The sequence below is a fragment of the Anabrus simplex genome, chromosome 2 (genome assembly GCF_040414725.1).
Source record: "Anabrus simplex isolate iqAnaSimp1 chromosome 2, ASM4041472v1, whole genome shotgun sequence".
NCBI lineage: Eukaryota > Metazoa > Arthropoda > Insecta > Orthoptera > Tettigoniidae > Anabrus > Anabrus simplex.
Genome location: NC_090266.1, coordinates 1,176,187,113 through 1,176,212,761, shown reverse-complemented (window position 1 = coordinate 1,176,212,761; position 25,649 = coordinate 1,176,187,113). Strand labels below are relative to the sequence as shown.

Sequence of the window (25,649 nt, the reverse complement as noted above, 5' to 3'; positions counted from 1 at the left end):
GCAATAAAACCATTATATTCAAGCTTATCACACATTTCGGTTTTGTACTGTAATTTAAATGTCTCCCATTTGAATATGATTGCAATACTGGGACTCAACATAAACGAAGCACTTTAAACTCGGAAGTGAAGGCGTATTTCCTCTTGCTTCTTCGTGTGACAAAACGGAAAGACTGATAGAAACTGAATAGAATCGATTTCTTGAATACCGATATCACTATTAACTCTGTTTATTGTTTTTAAGAACCTGCAGTATTTTGTCTATGTTTGATTTGATTGCCACATTAACCTGCAGTATTTTGTCTATGTTTGATTTGATTGCTACATTATGTACAATCGAACAGAACTATTAATTGGCCTAATGTCTACCATTCCCTACATGGGTATTGCGATTTTTTCAGTTGGAAATCGGAGATCAGTTTTCTTAATATTATCTTCAATCCATTTATCAGCTCTCTCCTGCAATTCTGGGGTGAATTCTTCAATCCAAGATCCAGTTTGACCTGAAAATATTCTGTTTTAATATCAAGAATAACAACTACTCACTTGAATGTTAATTCAAACACTACTCTACTCATATAAGACAATGACACTAGTAAATTCAGTTACCTTTTCTAATGAATGCCTGTTCACCTTCTATCAGCATTCCAACATCTTTAAGAAGATCAAAATTGACTGCAGAATTTCTGCGAAAATTGGTTATATCGAGATAGTTCGAAAGAAATTCTACTTCTTCATCGGTAAGATGCTTCTCCAAAAATGCCGCAACCTTTTGGATTGTGGCAGGTAAATCCTGTAAAATAAGAGTGCAATTAAATATACATACTAAACAAATAAGATTAACATAATTTTCTAAAACTACCCGTATAACATACGGAATGGTATAGACTGCTTTCCCAATATTTTATGTACAAATCATTTGCATACATACATACATACATACATACATACATACATACATACATACATACTGTACCCGTTTAAATGGTGCCTGATTGAATTTGGGGAAGCTGGAGTAAATTTTGTAACGGAACATTGGTTTATAAGTGAGCATGCATCAGCTGTTACCGTGCCGTGCCGCTGCGGACGAGTGTGAACTAGGTCAACAAGCCGGTGAAGGTCGCCACGTCACGCAATTACGTCACCTAGTAGCCCGCAGCCGAGAGGGGAAAGATACTTTGGAGAAATCTACTTGCCGTTGTGAAGGACGAATCACGTCACAAAAAGGTCAACAGCCAATGAAAATCGAGGAAGGTGCTAGAAGGTCTTAAGATCTTTCTAGAAAGAAGTGGTAGGAGTCTCTAATGAAGAGCTGAAGAGAACATTACAGTCTCGAAAGGAGAATTGAACAGAAGAGTCTCTAAGAAGTTAAGTAATACAGTCTTCTGGAAGAACGTCGTATAATTTTAACCTTCAGGGATAAGATGAATGTTCGCGGATAGTGACATTAACTGTCCATTTCATGTATGGCACAACCACGGTTTTATTTGAGTGCTAGTTCAACTTTTCGCCAGCCAAATTCAGTATAGAGCGAGGTTGTTACAGCCGCACATTTCACCGGGTGGAACTTGCGAAACCACAGACAGTTCGTGCGCTCATTTACGCCGAATGTTGCAGTAAAAATCTATGGAATGTCTCATTGGAAATTATAAAGGAAGTGAACTATCTGAAGGGAATATTCGAGAGGAAACATGGCCTATAAAACAACGTAGTACCAGTAATAATGTTCCGTCAGCTTCAAGACTTACTGTAATCTTGTGAATGTGTTCAGAATTCGACGTTTGGGGTAAAACTGAACCTGAGTGTACATCATTGTGCCAGTTAAGTGTCGTAAATAATTTAGTGGTATACAACTAGTGTGAATCCTATTTTCTGATACAAAATTTTAGTTTCAGCTTCCTCTGTGAAGACTAGCCGACAGCATGCAACGAACGAGAGGAAAATTCTGGAATTTTCTGGAACATTGTTGGAGTGATTCAACGCTGCTGTACGTAGCCGTAGTCAAGATGGGTTAAGCCAAAGTGTGCACGCCAGCGCGATGAACTTATCCATCTATAAGCCTCCATAGCGGAAGAAGAGGACGCCGACGCCCATAGCTGCATCCCGACGCCAAGGATTTCCATCGGAACCATAAGTAACATTGTAAAATTTCTTCTCTTTCAGTAGAGGACTAGTAGATTGTATTCTTGCTTAGAGAAATGTAGTTCTTTTGAAATGTTGTACTTAAATGGTGATGGTAGAGTATTCATGCATTCTTTGATTTATGGTTTCTACATTTTCTATCTTTGCATTCTCTTGGAATAATGTTTGTGTTTTTGATTCGTTGATAAGTAATCCCAGTTGCCAGCGAGTTTTACAAAGTCATGTATAATTAAGATCTTCAAAAGGAATTATGGGGATTAAGACCTAAAATAAGCATAATAATAATAATAATAATAATAATAATAATAATAATAATAATAATAATAATAATAAAATGTGGTCATAATAATCATGACGAGGAGGATGATGGAATTAAGTATAGGAGTAAAATACTAATAAATCGAAGGCTTAATGAACTATTAGTTTATGTGATAAGTTTGATATCAGAAGGGATGGTAATTAAAGTGTACTAGAAGAAGCTCATCGAGAAGACGTTTCCTAGGAGCCATAGTAGGAAAAATAAAAATAATTATCATAATAATAATAATGAAAGTCGGGTATTTGACTGGTTGTTGAGAATAAAATTGAACGATATTGTGATGGATTTTTCGATGAAATTGACGATATGGAACCACTAGGGTGCATGTCAGTCATTGTGATTATGATGAATTATAGTGATGATAGTGATTTACGGTGATTTGATTATATTTAAGGACTAATAATATTTATTTCCTTCGCTCAACAACCGATATTGTATAATGTACGACTTGCTTATTATTAGCCTTTCCTGGGGCTCATTAACGTATCTTTCCGATGATGGTGGTGATGATTATTTCTTCAAGATTAATTTAGTCATCCTATTTCGTCTTGCAACAATAGTCGATGAATTCTTATTATGATCGGTTCATGCTATAAGGGTCTTCAATAAATTTTAAGAGGAGAATATAATAATAAATGAATAATAATAATAAAGTATGATAATTTCAACTATGTGATAAATCTGCCTATAAACTGCTGGTGTGATTATGTTGTTACGTGACAGTTACCCATATCTTTCCAGGAATGCTTTATTCTTTTCGTGTTTTTATGTGATTTATTAGTCAATGATGATATTGTTGTTGTTGATTACGCGTGGTGTTACGTGATGCTCTATCCATCCATAGAATACTAGTCAGTTAGAAATCGTTATTATGATTTATAAAGAAATACAGTCGAGCGAAATCTGCGAGAGAGGGGAAATACGCCAAAGAATTTCTCAAAGAATTTCTCAAGGAATTTCTCAAAATTGTAAAGCGTTTCTCAAAAGTAATTTGTATGGAATTTCTCAAAAATAAGTTGTAAAGAATTTCTCAAAGGTGTGAGAAAATGTTTTAGGAAGGATTTCTCACCAGTATGACAAAATAGTTTCTCAAGAAATTTTCTCAAAATATACCAATATAAATTAGACAGAAAATTGTGTCAAAGATGTACTATAGTAAGAATTAATCGATGGGTAATTCATATAAATTAAGGAAGTAATGAAATATGGTTATCTCATGTTCAGTGTGACATTGTTTTGTTGCAATTATAACGACAGTACCACTAATTACGTGATTGAAAATGTTACAGAGAATGGCTTCGATTGGGAGTTCATTGAAGGTGTAATTGAATCCAATGAATTCGCTAAGCATGCCAAGGACTCATAATCAGTTGAATTATGTTGAGTAAATGTAATTTTTTGTGTGCACTGTCCAGACTGAAATTTATTTTCGTATTTTAATAAATGATTTTATTTGTTTTGATTTTTATTTCACATTATGTCTCCTATCCAGTCACCAATGGCTCTGTAAATATAAATTTTCTGAAGGTCGGTCCCTTAATAGCAAGTGGCCCTGCGAACAGTCCACCCTTTTGGGACTCTCGCTCCGCCGACTGAGCGACCCCGGAGAAGGGGACAATAAATACATACATACATACATACATACATACATACATACATACATACATACATACATACATACATACATACATACATACATACATTATCATTACAGACTGTTATGCCTTTCAGCGTTCAGTCTGCAAGCCTCTGTGAATTTACTAAACGTCGCCAAAATCCTCGATTTGCGACTAGTGTTGCGGCCTCATTTAGTTCTATACCTCTTATCTTTAAATCGTTAGAAACCGAGTCTAACCATCGTCGTCTTGGTCTACCTCTACTTCTCTTACCCTCCATAGCAGAGTCCATTATTCTCCTAGGTAACCTATCCTTCTCCATTCGCCTCACATGACCCCACCACCGAAGCCGGTTTATGCGTACAGCTTCATCCATCGAGTTCATTCCTAAATTAGCCTTTATATCCTCATTCCGAGTACCCTCCTGCCATTGTTCCCACCTGTTTGTACCAGCAATCATTCTTGCTACTTTCATGTCTGTTACTTCTAACTTATGAATAAGATATCCTGAGTCCACCCAGCTTTCGCTCCCGTAAAGCAAAGTTGGTCTGAAAACAGACCGATGTAAAGATAGCTTCGTCTGGGAGCTGACTTCCTTCTTACAGAATACAGTCGATCGCAGCTGCGAGCTCACTGCATTAGCTTTACGGCACCTTGATTCAATCTCACTTACTATATTGCCCCCATTTTTCCCGAGCTAAGCCCAGCCATCGAGCGATGAGTCCCGAGGTGGACCGTTCGATCGTTGGCTATCACTTTCTAGAGGCATTTAAGGGTTGTAAGGATTGATGACCAAGCAGGATAAAAAGAAATATTAAAACAACACTCTGACATTTATTCACATAAGCAATTAAACAACAAAATATTCTTGCTAATATTTCCTTTTTACATAACAGAGCTTTCATAATATCGGGTTTCTTCCTCGATCTAGAATGACTTGTGTTCATATCTCCAGCTCTACTGTGCTGTAAATGAAACCAAAGAAGTAATTAGGCCACTTGCCTTTTTTAAACCAAACATTTAACTGAAAGAACTAAATAACCATGTGTTCAAAGTTTCACCAAATTAAAGTTGCCTCAACACGTGGTCTTTACAATGTACACAGCTGAATTAGTCATTTACAATATTTAATAATGGTTAATGACACTAACATGAACTTCAGTAGCAAAGAGAAACTGTTTCCAAAATCCTCAAAATTAATTAATTATTATCTCGATTATTATTATTATTATTATCATTATTTTGTCATACAGTTAACCTGTTTCATTGTAACACGATCGTGTTCTTACCAATTCTCCACCGCATCATTTATTTAATGTTCATCATTAGCATTTCAAAGTAATGATTTTTGATTAATTATTAATGACTTATTTTCACAATGTTTCAAAGCAATCATGTGGCTGACAAAATTTCTACCTTTAATCTTTGCATTTCATTTCTGTTCAAATTAATCTTAAAGTATTTCAGATTTTTAGAAATTTACATTGCCAACGTGTGAGCTAGTTAAATAAATTTTGTTACAAATCGAGTGCCTTTACAAAGTAACGAGATGATCTTTCCTTTTAAATCTCGCAAAAAAAAAATTAAATTCCTTCCTAGTCTTCCTTGACTTAATTTAATTAAACTTTCCCTTAAGGGCATGAAATTATTTCTTAAGGCAACACACAACGATGAATATGATCCGCGTCACGGCGAGTGCGCGACCAGATCAGAATTAAATGAAATAACATGGCACAAGAGAAATATACACATTTACACACACATTCACACTAGGGAAACACGTTTTATGTACACTATTTACAACGAATCCTGACTTGGCAATTTTAGTTATGATTTTTATCGATGGTCGGGACGCGTAATGTCTCGCAAAAATAATTCGTGCACAGAAATTCTCTTACATTAATGGTGGCTAGTGATCGAAGTCACGAGTATCACTTGATAGAAATACATTTCACATACCAGCGCAAGTTCATCTAATTCATGAGATTATAATGGAAGATTCTAGTAAAATCCATAAGCACTACCATCATGTGGGCTACAGGTTGAATTTACCGCAAGCGTGAGCCTTACTCGCATTATTTTTACTTCCTACCTGTGAAATACACTCACAAACACGTGCTCCACTAATTATAATCTATCTTGCGTTCCAAATACACAAGAATAAATCAATATCACCACTAATTCATCATTTACTCAATTATGCAACAAATATCCCTCAGGATAGGCCATATTCCAGACCCTACATGAACAGAGCACATTCTATCTCACATTTAGGAATTCTACAGTAGTTTAATGGCTCACGAGCGTTTACTTCTGTTTTACCCGATCTTTAATCAATATTATTATTATTTAAGTGATTATTACATCTACTGATTCTCCTGGAATGTCGTAAAATTAGATGACTTCATCATAAAAAACAACAAGTGATTTTAAAAGACACTAGGTTCGACCCTATTCACTCAAAATGTACACGCAAATTTTCCGTCCGGTAACGTTCAATATTACAAAGACAGTAGATTTATCGTGTGGTCAGTGATTATTAAACTTAAGCTCCTTAAGCATGGGAAGTCAGTCAAAGACAACCTACATGTCTACTCTAATAGATTCCAAAATCTCATTCACACGTACCTAGTCTACCATGACACCTTAAGAAGTAGGAAAATGAAACATTTCTAACTACAGCAAACTGATAGATCTACGACTTAAGAAGAAAGATCTCTAGTTGTACAAAAGATAGGACAGATAAATTAAATTAAAAAGGTACTCAAGTTTTTGTAGAGTTCAATTCCCGTCGACAGTCAGTTATTTCAGCATACTCCGGCCAGCCTTCTTCCAATTACCAGAGACGCCTTACATTTTTACAGCTCCATGGAGGCTCTGCGATGGATGTCCCTCGATGAAATGATGTTGGTAGTTGCGGAATTCTTCATCTTGAGATCTTCAATTCCAAGACGTCTTCGTTGATTGCTGGTCACAAGCTGTAACTGAGATGACAAAATTAAGTATTTTGCACAAGCACACGCAGAATATAAACAGCTCGTCTACACTGTCACACTTAACTTGGCTCCTAGACGTTTTTATTCCACAGAATTCACTAATTATCAGACTAAATTCTGGTAGAACGGGCGTCGACTTGTCTTGAAATTTCTCCTTCCACGTGGTCCGGTGAGGTGATGTCTCTCGCAGCGAACAAGTATTAAGAAGAGCGTAAAGAGAAGAGCATAAAGCATTAAGAGAACGATTCACTCGAAGCAAGGCCTTTTATATCTAATTAGCCCAAGGAGGCGTGTTCTTCAGCGAGTACGGTAATTGGCTGATGATCACCTTTAATTTGCGCAGACTATTCCAGAAACAGGCTGAGTCGCGCGTGCGAAGGTAGTCACGTGGTTAGCTATAACCTTGACACAGTCCTGCCGGTGACGTATCGCACCCCTCTGAACGACAAAAAAAACTTGTTCACGGCTCGCCACAAGTTCCCAAGTGATGTGTTGCAGCTTCAAGCAGACAATAAAATCTTTGCTTTCTACTTATTAAAATATTCATAAGATCGCCAATTTTCACGGGGACAATATTACCATCCTGGGAGAACACACAACCTAAATACTTGAAATTATCGACCTGTTCTAGCTTTGTATCACCAATCTGACATTCAATTCTGTTGAATTTCTTACCTACTGACATCAATTTAGCCTTAGAGAGGCTAATTTTCATACCAAACTCATTGCACCTATTTTCAAGTTCCACGATATTAGACTGTAGGCTTTCGGCACAATCTGCCATTAAGACCAAGTCGTCAGCATAGGCCAGACTGCTTACGACATTTCCACCTAATTGAATCCCTCCCTGCCATTTTATACCTTTCAGCAGATGATCCATGTAAACTACAAACAGCAAAGGTGAAAGATTATAGCCTTGTCTAACCCCTGTAAGTACCCTGAACCAAGAACTCATTCTGCCATCAATTCTCACTGAAGCCCAATTGTCAACATAAATGCCTTTGATTGCTTTTAATAATCTGCCTTTAATTCCATAGTCCCCCAGTATGGCGAACATCTTTTCCCTCGGTACCCTGTCATATGCTTTCTCTAGATCTACGAAACATAAGCACAACTGCCTATTCTTCTCGTAGCATTTTTCAATTACCTGGCGCATACTGAAAATCTGATCCTGACAGCCTCTCTGTGGTCTGAAACCACACTGGTTTTCATCCAACTTCCTTTCAACGACTGATCGCACCCTCCCTTCCAAGATGCCAGTGAATACTTTGCCTGGTATACTAATCAGTGAGATACCTCGATAGTTGTTGCAATCCTTCCTATTCCCTTGCTTATAGATAGGTGCAATTACTGCTTTTGCCCAATCTGAAGGTACCTTACCAACACTCCACGCTAAATTTACTACTCTATGAAGCCATTTCATCCTGCCTTCCCACTATACTTCACCATTTCAGGTCTAGTTTCATCTATTCCTGCTGCCTTATGACAATGGAGTTTATTTACCATCCTTTCCACTTCCTCAAGCATAATTTCACCAACATCATTTTCCTCCTCCCCTTGAGCTTCGCTGTTCACAACACTACCAGGATGATTTCCTTTTACAATGAGAAGATGTTCAAAATATTCCCTCCACCTCTCCAGTGATTCCCTGGGATCTATTATGAGTTCACCTGAATTACTCAAGACACTGTTCATTTCCTTTTTCCCTCCCTTCCTAAGATTCTTTATTACTGTCCAGAAAGGTTTCCCTGCTGCTTGACCTAGCCTTTCCAGGTTGTTACCAAAATCTTCCCATGACTTCTTTTTGGATTCAACAATTATTTGTTTCGCTCTGTTTCTTTCATCTACATACAACTCCCTATCTGCCTCGGCCCTTGTTTGGAGCCATTTCTTATAAGCCTTCTTTTTACGTTTACAAGCTGCTCTCACTTCATCATTCCACCAAGATGTTCGCCTTTTCCCATCTTTACACACAGTTGTAACAAGGCATTCCCTGGCTGTTTCTACTACAGCATCCCTGTATGCCACCCATTCACTTTCTATATCCTGAACCTGCTTAATGTCTACTGTTCGAAACTTCTCACTAATCATATCCATGTACTTCCGTCTAATTTCCTCATCCTGGAGATTTTCTACCCTTATTCGTTTGCAGACAGATTTCACTTTCTCTACCTTAGGCCTAGAGATACTTAGTTCACTACAGATCAGATAGTGGTCTGTATCATCGAAAAATCCCCGGAAAACTCGTACATTCCTAACAGATTTCCTGAATTCGAAGTCTGTTAAGATATAGTCTATTATGGATCTGGTACCCCTAGCCTCCCATGTGTAGCGGTGAATAACCTTATGCTTGAAGAATGTATTCGTAACAGCTAAACCCATACTAGCACAGAAGTCCAGCAAACGCTTCCCATTCCCATTAGCTTCCATATCTTCCCCACATTTACCAATCACCCTTTCGTATCCTTCAGTTCTATTCCCAACTCTCGCATTGAAATCGCCCATTAGCACTATTCTATCCCTGCTGTTTACGCTGACTACGATGTCACTCAATGCTTCATAAAACTTGTCAACTTCATCCTCTTCTGCACCCTCACATGGTGAATACACGGACACAATTCTAGTCCTAATTCCTCCAACTGACAAATCTACCCACATCATTCGCTCATTTACGTGCCTAACAGAAACTATGTTCCGTGCAATGCTATTCCTGATAAAGAGCCCTACCCCAGACTCTGCCCTTCCCTTTCTAACACCTGTCAAGTACACTTTATAATCTCCTATCTCTTCCTCGTTATCTCCCCTTACCCGAATATCACTTACTCCTAGCACATCCAGATGCATCCTCTTTGCTGACTCAGCCAGTTCTACTTTCTTTCTTCCATAAGCCCCATTAATATTGATAGCTCCCCATCGAATTCCATTTCGTTCACCAAGTTGTTTCCAAGGAGTCCCTCGCCTGTCAAATGGGAGTGGGACTCCGTTACTCCCATAGGTCCGAGGCTTGCTTAAAATGTTCTGAGCTCGGTCGATTCATGAAGCAGGATGCTGCCCTACTTGCACATAGTCCAAGTGAGGATCTATCCTCTAACGGGTTATGGACCACCGGTGGATTGTATAGTCCTAGCCGCCTGAGCACAAGGAGCGCCAGGACTCAGGATATGTCCGAGATGCCCACTCCCATTCCATAGCAACTGGTATCCCGACTCTCAGGACCACTTACTAGGCCACTCAGCCGTTGCCCTTGGTTCACGAACTAGGACGTGACTACAGTAACCCACAAACATGAACCACTAGATCTTTTTGAACTTAATAAGTATTAAAATATAAATTATTAAGTCATATTTCCGTTCCTCGCCATAACCTTATATTTAAAAATGTAAGAGCTGCAGTTACATTTAAAAATAATATACAACATGATCCACTTTACCCCCATAGAATAGAGTAAACGGTATCATCGATATAGTCAACAAAAACATTTAACCTCAGTCGAATGGGAGAATGGACCATCACAGACATTTAGAAAAAATAAGAACAAGCTAGCTGCAAGCAAAAACATCTAAAATGAAGTAAAATACCAAGATATTGCTATTTATTAATAAGTTACATAATGTAATTCAAATACAGGTAATTCAGATTACGCCAAATCGGTATTAACCAGAAATTTCATCAATGAGTCATTCAACATTGTCTAGATCGATACCTGAAACCATAAAACGACTCCTTCTAATGTCTATAAATTTCACATTGGAAAGTATATTTTTCAAAGGAATAGTTTGCATGTCTATGACATCACGGAACACAAAGCAATCCTCCTTCTTGTTATATTACTTCTTGACAAGGCTCACAATAACTGTCCGTAGCGGCTCGCTCTAAAGGGCAGAGGGGTACGTGCTCCTCCAGCCAAGTAGTTGTTAGTGCATGATTTTACAAGTACTGAAAATTTGAATTATTATACATTCAAATTTTTATAATAGGCGCTGCATGCAGCTAGTGCGTCAATGTTTTTATCAGACGCGTACTTCGCTTCCTCTGGCGGGCTTCTCGCTGGCCAGTCATGCTGGCCCTGAGCCCTTCAGTGTTAAAACTCTTCCTTACGTAATTGGTAATTTTCGTTTGCGCCTGCGTAGAACTAACCTTTTTTTTAACACGCACAGTATGGGAGATTGGGTCATTGCCGAAGCCAGCCCTCTACGATTCCGAAAATACGCGAAGGCTTAGCTTATCAAGCCGAGTCGTGCATCCGTTTCAAATTCATGTTGCAAGTCTGTCTGCGGTATGGCAAGTGTGCTCTACTGGCTATTGAAATTGGTCTGTGTTCTATTTCATAATATTTAGTGCGCTGTCGTTAAAAGTAAATCTATCGTGTGCATTGTGCGGATATATTAGAATTCCTATAATGAGTCGCATAAGGTATATCACATATGTACTCGAAGGTATGATTAACCTGTAGTTTACGCACTCGTATAATGAATTATGTGATATTCTAAATAGGCCTTTTTCACAAAAGTCCCTAACTGAAAAGATGAACGCCTCATTTACAACTAGAATAAGTCGGACAATATAAAAGGCGCGAATATCGGCGTAGATTCCAGCCAGGGGTGTAGGCCTATACGGAACACGAGCGCGTGTGTGCCTGTGATTCAAGGAATGCGTTTTCTGTTTTCCCTGCATGTTATGCGGACATTATATGACGTGGACGAAAACCGGAGTAACAGATCTTGAACACTTGAAAGAAAAAATTTGAAAAACACGAAAGTTCCTCCCACCATATCAATTTATTAATGGAATTAACTGTGCTAGGGAAAGTTAATATCCTATGGTGACTCAACCGGATTCTCCTTATCGCCAATGCAGTATGGGAGATAGAATTGTGTGGTGTATTTGAAGTGGCACTGCGTGGTCATGATAAAACAGAAAATTCCTTAAATCCTGGAATTATCAAAAGTCTTCTTAATTTTGTACCTGAAATAGACGCTGCTATGGAAGGGCACGTGGTCAAGGCTTCTGTATTTAATGGTACGTCGAAAACCATTCATGGGGTGTACCTTAATTAAGACCACGGCCGCTTCCTGCCCGTTCCTAGGCCTATCCTATCCCATCGTTGCCGTAAGACCTATCTGTGCAGGTGCAACGTAAAGCAAATAACAAATAAATAAAAAGAAGACCATTCAGAACGAGTTTCTCGACTGTATGTTGAATGTGTCTAGGGAACAAATTTCTTCAGAAAATGAGGAAGCCCAATTCGTTGTAATAGAAACAGATGAAACAACAGATATTTCAAACAAATGCCAATTGGTACGACACTTGCTTTTCAATATGCATTATAGGGTCACGTCCATGTAAGGATTTGGAGGTTCATGAATCCAACTGACAGGACAGCGGATGGATAGAGTCAATGTCTGTTGGAGCAAATTAATCTGACACACCACATAAATATATTTGTCAGAGCTATGATGGAGCCAGCGTAATGAGCGGAAGGACAGAGGGTGTGTATGCGGAATTGGAAGTACACTATCCTAATCCGCATTTCATTCATTGCTATAGACACCAAATAAATTGGACAATGCAGAAGGCTTGTTCATACAGTCTCCAAGTCAAATTATCGTTTGTAGTCTGTCCACAACCCCATTATTCCCAACTTGTCTCACAGAAGTGACCTCTTGAATGAGATAATGAAGACGAGGACTCCCTCGGACAGTCACTATTCGCTGGAACTACAACGTTCGTACGTACGGCGAATGTAGTTTACGAGAACAGAGAGAAACTGATTGAGTGGTTTCGTAGAATAGAAGAAGGTAAAATGTCTGTTAGCGTAAATGAAGTCAGTGGACTGCGCCGTGCTCTTTAGGACACAGTAATCATGTTCTGGTTGTCTGTTTTTTATGTTGACATGCTGTACAAGCAGTTAAAAAACACGAAAATGATTCAGTCCAAGTAAAAGTTTGCTAATTGCTTTACGTCGCACCGACACAGATAGGTCTTATGGCGACAATGGGACAGGAAAGGGCTAGGAGTGGGAAGGAAGCGGCCGTGGCCTTAATTAAGGTACAGCCCCAGCATTCAGTCCAAGTAAAAAAGGCTATTTCTGACTTCGCAAAGTGCGTAACACAACAACGTGAAGCAACAGATAAAATTGCATGTGATCTCACAGACTACAATAATTCCGATAAAAGACGTAGAGTCAGCGACATAAGGACCATTGCAGTGAAAGAAGTCTGTGACGTTGTAATGAACGAGGTGCATGGTAGGTTTGCATTTACTTGGTGCATTAAAACTACTGTACAACAACATCGTACTCCGATTCATTTTTAAAGAATTCTACTAACTGTACAGAATATGTATTAAATTCTACTGTTATATCATCCAATGTTGCACAAAGAAGAAAGGCTAAAGACAGAATTAGAAGTGATTTGTGAACAGACAGATTTCAGGCAAGTCTAGGAGCTCTACCAATCCTCGTTTTATTTTAGAAAATACTCTCAAATCAACGTTCAAAGAAACTCCAAAGCTTCTCATTATATGAGGGGGGGATCAAATATAAATGGGATATTATTTTTTATTTGAATTCATTTATTGAAAAACACGAGGCAATTACAATTTATTTTTCCACATAGTTTCCTGATTTGGAAATCATTTTTTTCCAGCGTATGATCAGCTTTTCGATGCCCTCATCGTGAAAAGAACAGGGTCATGTCACCAGCTAGTTGCGCACTCTCGTTATCTTCAAATCGTTGCCCTCCTAGAGCTTCTTTAAGCGGTCCGAACAAACAGAAATCGTAGGGCGATAAGTCCGGGCTGTAAGGAGAATGATCAAGTGTAGTCCAATGCATTTCTTGTAGCTTGCAGACAGTCAGAGCTGCAGTATGGGGCCGTGCATTGTCGTGGAGGAGGATGACCTGTCATATCGGTTGGTCTTGTCTTTTCAGTTGATAGGCAACCCTCGCCTTGTTTAACAGCTCGTAGTAGTAAGCAGCATTGATTGTGCGTCGTTCATGCAAAAAATCAATCAGCAAAATGCCTCGCCGATCGAATAAAACGGTTGCAAGAACCTTGCCAGCCGAGAGTCAAGTCTTGGCTTTCACTAGTGCTGCCTCCCCTTTCCTCCACCACTCCTTACTGGCTTGTTTGGATTCGGTAGTGTAATGGTGGACCCATGTTTCGTCGCAGGTGCAGATCCGACTCAAAAATGCATCACCTTCTTCCGCAAACTTTGCTGTAAGCCTCTGATAGACCTCCAAACGTCTCAACTTCAGATTTTCGATCAAAAGGCGAGGGAACCCACCTGGAACACACTTTATGGAACTGTAGGTCGTTTGTGATGATTGCTTGACAGCTCCCATAATTGATTCCGACTTGTTCTGCAGTTTATAATACTGTCACCCGTCGATCGTCGTCAATAATATCTTTAACCGCACGAATGTTTTCGTCTGTAATACTGGTCCGTAGAACGGCGATCGTGTTGCTCATTTTCCACACGTTCTCGTCCTTCCTTGAACTTGTTATGCCAGGCAAATACACGGGTCCTTGACAATGTTTGATCACCGATCTGTGCAGTCAATCTCTGGCAAATTTCTGCTGCTGTAACTCCTTCACGAGCAAGAAACTTTATAATTATGCGTAGCGCAGTGGAGGGACGCATCTGTCGTTCCGACATCATTACTGACGAAACGGCGGGAAATATCTAAGAGCATGCTCTCCCCACTCCTAACAGTCCCATCTAAGCACAGCAGAAGCGCGGGTCCAGTCCTGCCAACTGTTGATATTCAGGAATAAATATCATGTTTATATTTGATCGACCTTCGTAATTGTGACAACACCCATGGCCACAGTCGAAGCAGAGCGCTGTTTCTCGACACTGGCTCGTATTAAGACATTTCTACGCAATACAATAACCGAAGATCGACTCTCTGGTCTGGCAATGATTTATTTTGTGAAAGACCTCATTTATGATCTGCCCGACTTTGACGATAAAGTAATTTGCAAGTTCGTGGATTTACGGTATGGAAGAATGGAATTCGCGTTTTAGTAAAGGAATAACACCGCCAACGTCGAGCAATGCACAAGCCCTACCGTATTCTTCGTTTGTTTGGCCAGGGCGAGTAGACTGTACTTCCCTTTTTTTTCATTTTACAATTGCTTTACGTCGCACCGGCACAGATATATCTTATGGCGACGATGGGAGAGGATATAGCTTAGAGTTGCAAGGAAGCGGCCGTGGTCTTAATTAAGGCACAGCCCCAGCATTTGCCTGGTGTGAAAATGGAAAACCACGGAAAAACATCTTCAGAGCTACCGACAGTCGGGTTCGAATCCGCTATCATCCGAATACTGGATACTGGCCGCACTTAAGCGACTGAAGCCATCGAGCTCGGTAGACTGTACTTCAGTCGTCCTGGTTCAGGCAATAGACTCGGTAGTAAGCCTATCAGTAGGTAAAGTAATTTGAATGGACTTACGGATTACCTGGCTATCTCAGGTAGTTCGTTCGGTAATGCATATAGCGCTGTGAACGTATTTCAGATAGACTTACTTATTACCTGGCTATCCCAGGTAGTTCGTTCGATAATGTGTATAGCGCTGTGAACGTATTTCAGATAGACTTACTTATTACCTGGCTATCCCAGGTAGTTCGTTCGATAATGTGTATAGCGCTGTGAACGTATTTCAGACAGACTTACTTATTACCTGGCTATCCCAGGTAGTTCGTTCGATAATGTGTATAGCGCTGTGAACGTATTTCAGATAGACTTCAGTGACAGTAGATATATTTGAACAGTTCAAGATATTTGAATGAGTGAGAATCTGGATCGCCACCTTCTTCGACTGTTGTTGTTGTTGCTATTTTGCTTTACATCGCACCGACACAGACAGGTCTTATGGCGACGATGGGATAGAAAAGAGCTAGGACTGGGAAGGAAGCGACCGTGGCCTTAATTAAGGTACACACCGAACTCGATAGCTGCAGTCGCTTAAGTGCGGCCAGTATCCAGTATTCGGGAGATAGTAGGTTCGAACCCCACTGTCGGCAGCCCTGAAAATGGTTTTCCGTGGTTTCCCATTTTCACACGAGGCAAATGCTGGGGCTGTACCTTAATTAAGGCCACGGCCGCTTCCTTCCCACTCCTAGCCCTTCCCTGTCCCATCGTCGCCGTAAGACCTATCTGTGTCGGTGCGACGTAAAGCAACTAGCAAAAAAAAAAATTAAGGTACAGTCCCAGCATTTGCCTGGTGTGAAAATGGGGAAACCACGGAAAACCATCTTCATGGCTGCCGACAGTGGGGTTTGAACCCACTATCTCCCGGATGCAAGCTCACAGCTGCGGGCCCCTAATCACACGGCTAAATCGCCCGGTCTTCTTCGAATGGACACCAACATTTCATTCCATTTCTCTTAAAATGAAGACGACAGTGAAGTAAGTGACTAATGATCAAGTATTTAACATTGTATAATGTGTATTCGGGTATGCATTTGTTTACTTGTGTGTGTTGAGTAGGAATGTGAATTTGTGAAAAAAAAGTAGTGCCCCTCCGCCAGTCCCACTCAGCAGCATTGTTCTCCTCTTTCTCCAGAATTTTTCCCACAAATAACCTATCCCATCCGCCTCTGTGGTGTAGTGGTTAGTGTGATTAGCTGCCACGCCCGGAGGCTCCGGGTTCGATTCCCGGCTCTGTCACGAAATTTGAAAAGTGGTACGAGGACTGGAACGGGGTCCACTCAGCCTCGGGAGGTCAACTGAGTAGAGGTGGGTTCGATTCCCATCTCAGCCATCCTGGAAGTGGTTTTCCGTGGTTTCCCACTTTTCCTCCAGGCAAATGCCAGGATGGTACCTAACTTAAGGCCACGGCTGGTTCCTTCCCTCTTCCTTGTCTATCCCTTCCAATCTTCCCATTATCCCCCCCCCCCGCAAGGCCCCTGTTCAGCATAGCAGGTGAGGCCGCCTGGGCGAGGTACTGGTCATCCACCCCAGTTGTATCCCCAGACCCAATGTCTCACGGTCCAGGACTCTGCCCTTGAGGCGATAGACGTGGAATCCCTCGCTGAGTCCGAGTGAAAAGCCAACCCTGGAGGGTAAGCAGATTAAGAAAGTAAGAAATAACCTATCCCTCTAGTTTGTAGTGAATAAAACCAGCATATGGTTTACTACGGATTTCACGTTTTTCAGGCTCATCAGCTTCAATTTTCTTTTGCCATACTAATAGCTAGAATGTAGTTCATCAACTTCTTCTTTCCCGATAAGTTTAATGTTCATATGTTTTGCTGCACTGCGACAGCCGCGAGATGTTCACAAGACCGTGCTTTCTGGAGGTGTTCTATTAGTGAATCTGTCCATGATTGCTCAATTCCTTTTACATAATCTTTGCATATTTTTTGGAGTTTTCTAGGATATCCTTTATATTGAATGGAACAATTCCACAAGTCTGAAAACCTGCTTTGGCCTCCTCTGCTGCTGATGAAGATCCATTTGCCGCAAGAGTATTTTTCAACATTCTTTAATATTCAGTTTTAAGAAGCGGTCCTCTGTTCTTCGTCTTCCAGTCATCCAGAATTTTTCATCATGCTGTCTTTAAAGGGCGAAAGTGTGTCACCTCCAGAAACTGGCGTACGTGCGTAGATTTGAATGGAAAAAAGAACAAAGCGAATATCGTTAGTCTCACAAACTTGATGATCACTTTTAAAGTTAAGTGACTTGAAAGTTCGACCCTAATTAGCAATTTTGGGCCTTCCAACTTCCCGCAGTATAGCTTAACAATGGTAGAAAATCAGTCTTAGAAGATGTCAGCATCAAACCATCCCTTGCATTCTTGTTGTAGGCAGCTCCAATTATTCCACCTTCAGTCCTTCCTGAATACATACATATGCTTAGCCAGGTACAGAATATAATGGGAGAAGAACGCGGCCATCAGCTGATACTGCAATCGTTGAGCTGGTGCTTGTTTTACTAGAATCAGTTATTCTTTACGGATGTTTCCTTCGATGTTTTACCACTAACAAGACCACTCCAGGAACACCTGTATAATTTCTCCCATCGCAATACTCGTAGATTATTTGAGACTGTGTACCTCCATGTAGTGAGATATCAATGTTACTGAAAGAGTAACACTAAGTTCCTTGCGTGAAACTAGCTCTGGAACTTTTTTGTGCTTTGTGTAAATGTCAAGATCAGCGTTTTGTTCTCTTGTGTAAAACATCGAAACAATTCCAGTCCTGCAGTAGCGGCGCTAAGAAGCTCGCCCCCCCTCCCCCCCCCCCCACGCAATAACGAGAAATGGGCCCCACGTTTCCTGATAAGGGAAGTTACAAGTTTATTTCGTAGTACACGGTTGTATATTGTTACTAGGCCAAGGCATTTGATGATTTTGCATCTTTTTTATGAAGGCCAAAATATAGCTTGAGTATATGTGCATGTGTTTCATGAATTGACTGATTAAATAAGGGCAATTTGTTAGGGCATTTTTTTCATTTTTTGCCGTTTACAAGAGATAGGTCATTTTTGGAGCAATTTATGGTCATTTTTGGCATTTTTAATTGTTTTCTGGGAAGTGTTATATTTCGTTATATTTGGATATTTAATTAATATTATTTATGTCTACAATACTTGTCTATTATGTTTAACTTAGACAAATAACTTGCTCAAGAAAGAACGTTGACTTGTAACATACCCTGCTGCCACTAGTTTTTAAGGAAAGAGTATTTTCAACTCGATTGCTCTTCCAAGAAAACATACTATAAGCAGTACCTGCTTCCCCTATATGTAAGACGCATAATGGACTCGCCCAAGCTGGGCATTGCTCCTTATCTTCAGCTAGATACGAGGGAAGTCAGTCGCCCGCGTGCTGAGAGTCGAGTGAATTCTTTGTTGACAAGTACTGTAAGATGCCCAAAGTTAAAGGAAGTACAATTGTTAAATTAAAACAATTTGTTACACAATATGGAGAAAATATATTTTCCACTGATGGGAAAATATTATTTTGCAAAGTGTGTGATGTGCGAGTTTCAGCAGAAAAGAAGTTTACAGTTGAACAACATGTGTCGCGAGAAAAACATAAACGTGGTGTGCAGCGACTTGAAGATAAAAGAAACCGTGGCTTACACCAGACACTACTGGGTGAATCTTCAACATTTTCTCCATTTTGTGAGAAACTGTGTACAGCATTTTTATGCGCCGATATTCCACTGAACAAATTAAACCATCCAAAGCTGCGTACATTCTTAGAAGAGGAGACTGGAAAATCTGTACCAGATTCCAGAACATTAAGAAGAACCTACGTTGGAAGATGCTATGACAAAACGTTACAAGAAATAAGAATAAGGGTAGGAGACGGAAACATATGGGTATGCATAGATGAAACAACAGACAGTATGGGACGATATATAACTAACGTTATTGTAGGCGTCCTGGAAGCAGGGAATGCTGGAGAACCATTTCTACTACATTGTAAGCAATTGGACAAAGCTAACTGGTCAATAATTAGCAAACTGTTTGACGTCTTTGAGGCTATTGTGGCCCGATTGCATTCGGAATGACAATGTGCTGCTTTTAATAACAGATGCAGCACCCTACATGGTAAAGGCTGCAAATTCGTTACAAGCGCTCTTCTCGCAAATGGTGCATGTCACATGCCTAGCCCATGCGTTACATCGGACCGCGGAAGAGGTACGACATAATTTTCCTGAAGTTGACAAGTTAATTGGGTGCATCTAGAGTTCTAGCATTCAAAACAGAAGTTCTTGAAATTCCCTTGCCCTTTTCACCTGTTTTGACTAGATGGGGAACGTGGATTGAGGCTTGTTGTTATTACTGCGAGAATTTTGAAGTTGTAAAGAAAGTGGTCGATTCCTTCGACAAAACTGAGGCTGGATCAATAAAAACAGCCGAGGAACTCTTGGCTGACAAAGAAATTGCAGGTAAACTTTCCTACATAAAAACAAATTTCGGATCCCTTCCTAATGCAATAAGTGCTCTAGAAAAATCCCAAGTGCCACTAGTGGAGCAGCTGCAAATTGTGTATAAAGTTGTGAATGATCTGAATCGTGTGTGTGGTAAAGTGGGTGAAGTTGTATCCATGAAACTGAATAAGGTGTTGCAAAAGAACAGTGGGTAGAAAACTTTGTGTTCTATTGGCAAAGCATTGTCGGGTGAAAATTTTTCTCTTACCGACTGTGAATTGAATCCGGGATTGCTTGTTTTCAGTATGCACCAATTGTTTCAGTTGAGGTAGAGAGAAGCTTTTCCATGTACAAATCGTTACTTGCAGACAATAGGCAATCGTTTTCATTTGAGAACCTACGCAAAGTTTTTATTGTGCATTACAATTCGAATTTATTGTAAACAGCCACTGAAGTTTGTTTTCTTAAATATTCTTTGTTAATTAAATGACACCTATTTGCTAGGAGAGTATTTGAAGAATATGCCAGTTCTAAAATATTTCATTCTTTTCACCAGGGGTACAAAGTGGTATTTACCTTGTTAGTAACAAAACTAATTTAAACTTAATGCATTGTCATCCATTAAAATTCTCTCTCAAATCAGCTAATTGTTTCTTAAAGGATGAATAAATAAGTGACTTACGATTAATTTATTGGTCATTTTTTTCAAATTTTGTGTCATTTTTTGACCATTTTAGGTCATAAATGCATTTTATATTTTGCATTTTCTTGCTTTTTTTGGTCATTAAATGTCTTGCCCTAATTATTACAATTAACAACAACGACGCAACGATAATAATAATAACAACAACATAATTTAGTTTTCAGATCCGAAGGAATTAAAATAATAAACGTATTTGGTACGAACACACACACAATAAATGCATATTCCAATTATGGTAACCAAAATACGTTGACCGTCACAATATTAAGAAATAATCTCGTGCCTATGACCAAATAATTTACAACTCAACCGTCCATCGTAAGCTTACTGAGCTACACTGGCTGCCAAGAGTTATAAACAGGCTCGAAACTTCAGTATTTAGGGTTTAGATTAGGAGGATGGCTTTGTTATCGCATCTTCGCTGACTACTGGGTTCTCAGAACTGACTAATTACTTCAAAAGCCTTGTTGATTGTTGTGAGTGGCAGCAAGAGGTGGTTATTATTGGAACACGTTGGGAAACTCACATTCCTTCACAAATAACTACCGTAGTCCTATTGATGAAAGAAGCTCTGCACTATGACGGCCTAAGTTTGGAATAACCCTTTGTAATATAAATAATACTGTAGAGCCTCCGTTGCTCAGGCAGCAGCGCACCGGTCTCTCACCGCTATATTCCGTGGTTCAAATCCCTGCCAATCCACGTGAGATTTGTGCTGGACAAAGCGGAAGCGGGACAGGTTTTTCCCCGGGCACTCCGGTTTTGCCTGTCATATTTCGTTCCAGCAACACTCTCCAATATCATTTCATTTCATCTGTCATTCATTAATCATTGCCCAGAGGAGTGCGACAGGCTTCGGCAGCCGGCACAATTCCCATCATCGCCGCTAGATGGGGGCTTCATTGATTCCATTCCTGACCCGGTCGAATGACTGGGAACAGGCCGTGGATTTTCATTTTCAATATAAATAATACTGTGTTGTGTGCTGTAGCTTTATCAATATGTAAAATCACTCTTTAGCTTCTGAAGTAAGAAACAGTCATGGTCACCCCCGCAAACCATCCCCTCCCCCCTCCCCTTCCGTGCGGTGTCTGCGGGGCCTTTTTCGCCGCCAATGCAGTCTTGGCATGTTGCTCTTGAAGCATTTCTCCCTTTTTGTTAAAATAACGTTGAGCAGTAATTCGGATATCTGTACAGCAGACTAGCCCTCGGTTAAGGAGGGGTCGGCTTTGAACCCTGCAAAGCCTGAAATTTTAACTGCATATACACTCATGGTTAGAAATTAAGGATAATGCTGATACATGGCGAAACAACGCTACGGTGGGCGGTTTGCGGTTTTAAATCACCTCGGGGTATGACCATGTGGTGCATTTGACCTGCGGTCGTCGCACGGTGGCGCTGGCAGCAGTCCAAATAGTCTACGAAGAGGTGTGTTGGTGCATGTCAGAGTACGGTGCAGCGAGTAAGTGTGCAGATGTCTTCAGACGTGCTAATGGTGACTGTGTGGTGAAAATGGCTCAACGAACACATATTGATGACGTTATGAGGGGTAGAATAATAGGGCGACTGGAGGCTGGTCAAACACGGCAGGTCGTAGCACGAGCCCTCCGTGTTCCACAAAGTGTGATCTCAAGATTATGGCAACGATTCCAGCAGACAGGAAACGTGTCCAGGCGCTACAGTACGGGACATCCGCAGTGTACAACACCACAAGAAAACCGATATCTCACCATCAGTGCCCGCAGACGGCCACGGAGTACTGCAGGTAGCCTTGTTTGGGACCTTGCCACAGCCTCTGGAACACTTGTCTCCAGACACGCAGTCTACAGACGACTGAACAGACATCGTTTATTCGCCCGGAGACCTGCAATGTGCATTCCACTGACCCCTGTTCACAGGAGAGCCCGTAAAGTCTGGTGTCAAGAACACAGAACATGGTCATTGGAACAGTGGCCCCAGTTTATGTTCACGGACGAGTCCAGGTATAGTCTGAACAGTGATTCTCGCCGGGTTCTCATCTGGCGTGAACCAAGAACCAGATACCAACCCCGTAATGTCCTTTTAAGGGACCTGTATGAAGGTAGTGGTTTGATGGTGTGGGGTGGGATTATGATTGGTGCACGTACACCCCTGCATGTCTTTGACAGAGGAACTGTAACAGGTCAGGTGTATCGGGACGTCATTTTGCACCAGTATGTCCGCCTTTTCAGGGGTGCAGTGGGTCCCACCTTCCTCCTGATGAATGATAACGCGCGGCCCCACCGAGCTGCCATCTTGGAGGAGTACCGTGAAACAGAAGATATCCGGCGAATGGAGTGGTCTGTCTGTTCTCCAGACGTAAACCCCATCGAGCACGTCTGGGATGCTCTCGGTCGACGTATCGCTGCACGTCTTCAAACCCTTAGGACACTTCAGGAACTCCGCCAGGCACTGGTGCAAGAATGGGAGGCTATACCCCAGCAGCTGCTCGACCACCTGATCCAGAGTTTGCCAACCCGTTGTGCGGCCTGTGTACGTGTGCATGGTGATCATATCCCATATTGATGTCGGGGTACATGAGCAGGAAACAGTGGCGTTTTGTAGCACATGTGTTTTGCGACGGTTTTCTCAACTTATCACCAATACCGTGGACTTACAGATATGTTTCGTCTGTGTTCACTATGTGCCTATGCTATTAGCGCCAGTTTTGTGTAGTGCCACGTTGGGTGGCACCACAATATGCAATTATCCTTAATTTATGAGCACCGGGCGAGTTGGCTGTGCGCGTAGAGGCGCGCGGCTGTGAGCTTGCATCCGGGAGATCGTGGGTTCGAGCCCCACGGTCGGCAGCCCTGAAGGTGGTTTTCCGTGGTTTCCTATTTTCACACCAGGCAAATGCTGGGGCTGTACCTTAATTAAGGCCACGGCCGCTTCCTTCCAACTCCTAGGCCTTTCCCATCCCATTGTCGCCATAAGACCTATCTGAGTCGGTGCGACGTAAAGCAACTAAAAAAAAAAAAAATATGAGCATGAGTGTGGTTTAATTCCTTTAGCTCGCGAACTAAGAGTTTTGTGTTCGTATTAATAAACGTGTGTTTATTTAGAACACACCACACTTCGAAGTCTATTATTTGCTCAGTGTCTACGTTACATGCTCTTATGAAGTCAAAATACGACTTGGAAGTTAGTTTAATACCTTTTAATAAAGGATCGGAATTCCTTTTCCTCATTGTATGTCGGAACATTCATTTCTTCATTTCAGGCATTGTAGGGGAATTTCTAGAAATTTTGCACCGGGCGAGTTGGCCGTGCGCGTAGAGGCGCGCGGCTGTGAGCTTGCATCCGCGCGATCTTGGGTTCGAGCCCCACTGTCGGCAACCCTGAAGATGGTATTCTGTGGTTTCCCATTTTCATACCAGGCAAATGCTGGGGCTGTACCTTAATTAAGGCCACGGCCGCCTCCTTCCAACTCCTAGGCCTTTCCCATCCCATCGTCGCCATAAGACCTATCTGCGACGTAAAAGCAACTAGCAAAAAAAAAAAAAAAATTATGCATTTCAATTTGTTCGTTTGACATTTCTGCTACCTACTAACCACAATAGTAAAAACCACCAAGCACTCAATATTAGAAGTTAACCGTTCTAACAGCGTGCGACAGAGTCACAAAGCATTCCTGTAAAAGGAGGTTCATTCATTATATCAGCTATCATTACGTACCTTGTTCATATCTTCATAAAATAGAAATAGCAAGTTTGGATGTGATCTTCTTTCCCATCCCTCTATTACATGAGTCCAGTATGGAGTCCATGGATCTGTAACCATAAATTACGGTACATATATCACATCCTCTATCTAATCTTAATATAAAATGTGGGTACATTATACCTATATACGGTAGAAGGTTAAGTTTAACTATAACTATGTAATAGATTAAAAGTCATGCTTAATAATAATAATAATAATAATAATAATAATAATAATAATAATAATAATAATGGAGTATAGCCTCCGGAGAGGCCTGGTGCGGGTCTTTTTCTCGTAGACGGCCTCTTAGGCGACCTGCGTGTCTGTGAAGATGAGGGCCCTACCTAGGATGATGTCTAATGCTGAATACGCCGCACACACACAGTCCCCGAGCCATTGGAATTAACCAATTAAGGTCAAAATCTCCGATCCGGCCGGGAATCGAACCCGGGACCCTCTGGACCAAAGGCCAGCACGTTAACCCTTTAGCCATGGAGCCGGGCAATAATAATAATAATAATAATAATAATAATAATAATAATAATAATAATAATAATAATAATGTTTATTTAACGTTCCTTCAATTGCTATAGATTTTAAGATACGTCGGTATATCGGCATTTTATCTCGTAGAAGTCCTTTAACGTGTCGAAAGTCAACGTACAAGGAGTAAGCACATTTAAGTACCTTCAAATGTACCGCTCTCGGCAGGGATCGAACCCGCTATTTTGAGAACAGAATGAAAACCGGCCGCACCACTAAGGTTGGAGAGAAATATTCTGACCGGGCGAGTTGGCACTGCGGTTAGGGGCGCGCAGCTGTGAGTTTGCATCCAGGAGATAATGGGTTCTAACCCCTCTGTCGGTGGCCCTAAAGGTGTTTGTCCATGGTATACCATTTTCACACCAGGCAAATGCTGGGGCTGTACCTTAACCAAGGCCACGGTCGCTTCCTTCTCACTCTTAGCCCTTTCCTATCCCTTTGTTGACCTGTCTGTATCGGTGCGACGCAGCGTTGCCAACTCACGAACACACAAACAATAGCTAAACTGTATTAGAAACATGGGCAGAAGTGGCTACAATTACAGACTGAAATTGCTTAAAAAGAAGGGCTAGATGAAGTCACCTAATTATTGAAAAATATGGTCTCCTCATCCTGCCCTTTGTCTCCAACAGCACTACTTTTTCTTCTAGTGTCTTTACGTCGCACCGACACAGATAGGTCTTATGACGACGATGGGAAAGGAAAGGGCTAGGAGT

At 40.9% G+C, this 25,649-nt stretch overlaps 1 protein-coding gene across 1 annotated transcript in view; it reads right to left on the bottom strand.

The window, feature by feature from the left end:
• Nucleotides 1–374: 374 nt before the first annotated feature.
• St4 (Sulfotransferase 4) overlaps nt 375–25,649 on the bottom strand; it is a 70,232-nt gene continuing 44,957 nt past the window's right edge. Inside the window, exons 5-7 of the mRNA XM_067140161.2 lie at nt 24,364–24,458; nt 609–792; nt 375–502 (exon numbers count right to left, since the gene is read on the bottom strand). Of these exons, the coding sequence (XP_066996262.2) occupies nt 375–502; nt 609–792; nt 24,364–24,458 (407 nt within the window). The remainder of the gene's footprint in view (nt 503–608; nt 793–24,363; nt 24,459–25,649) is intronic.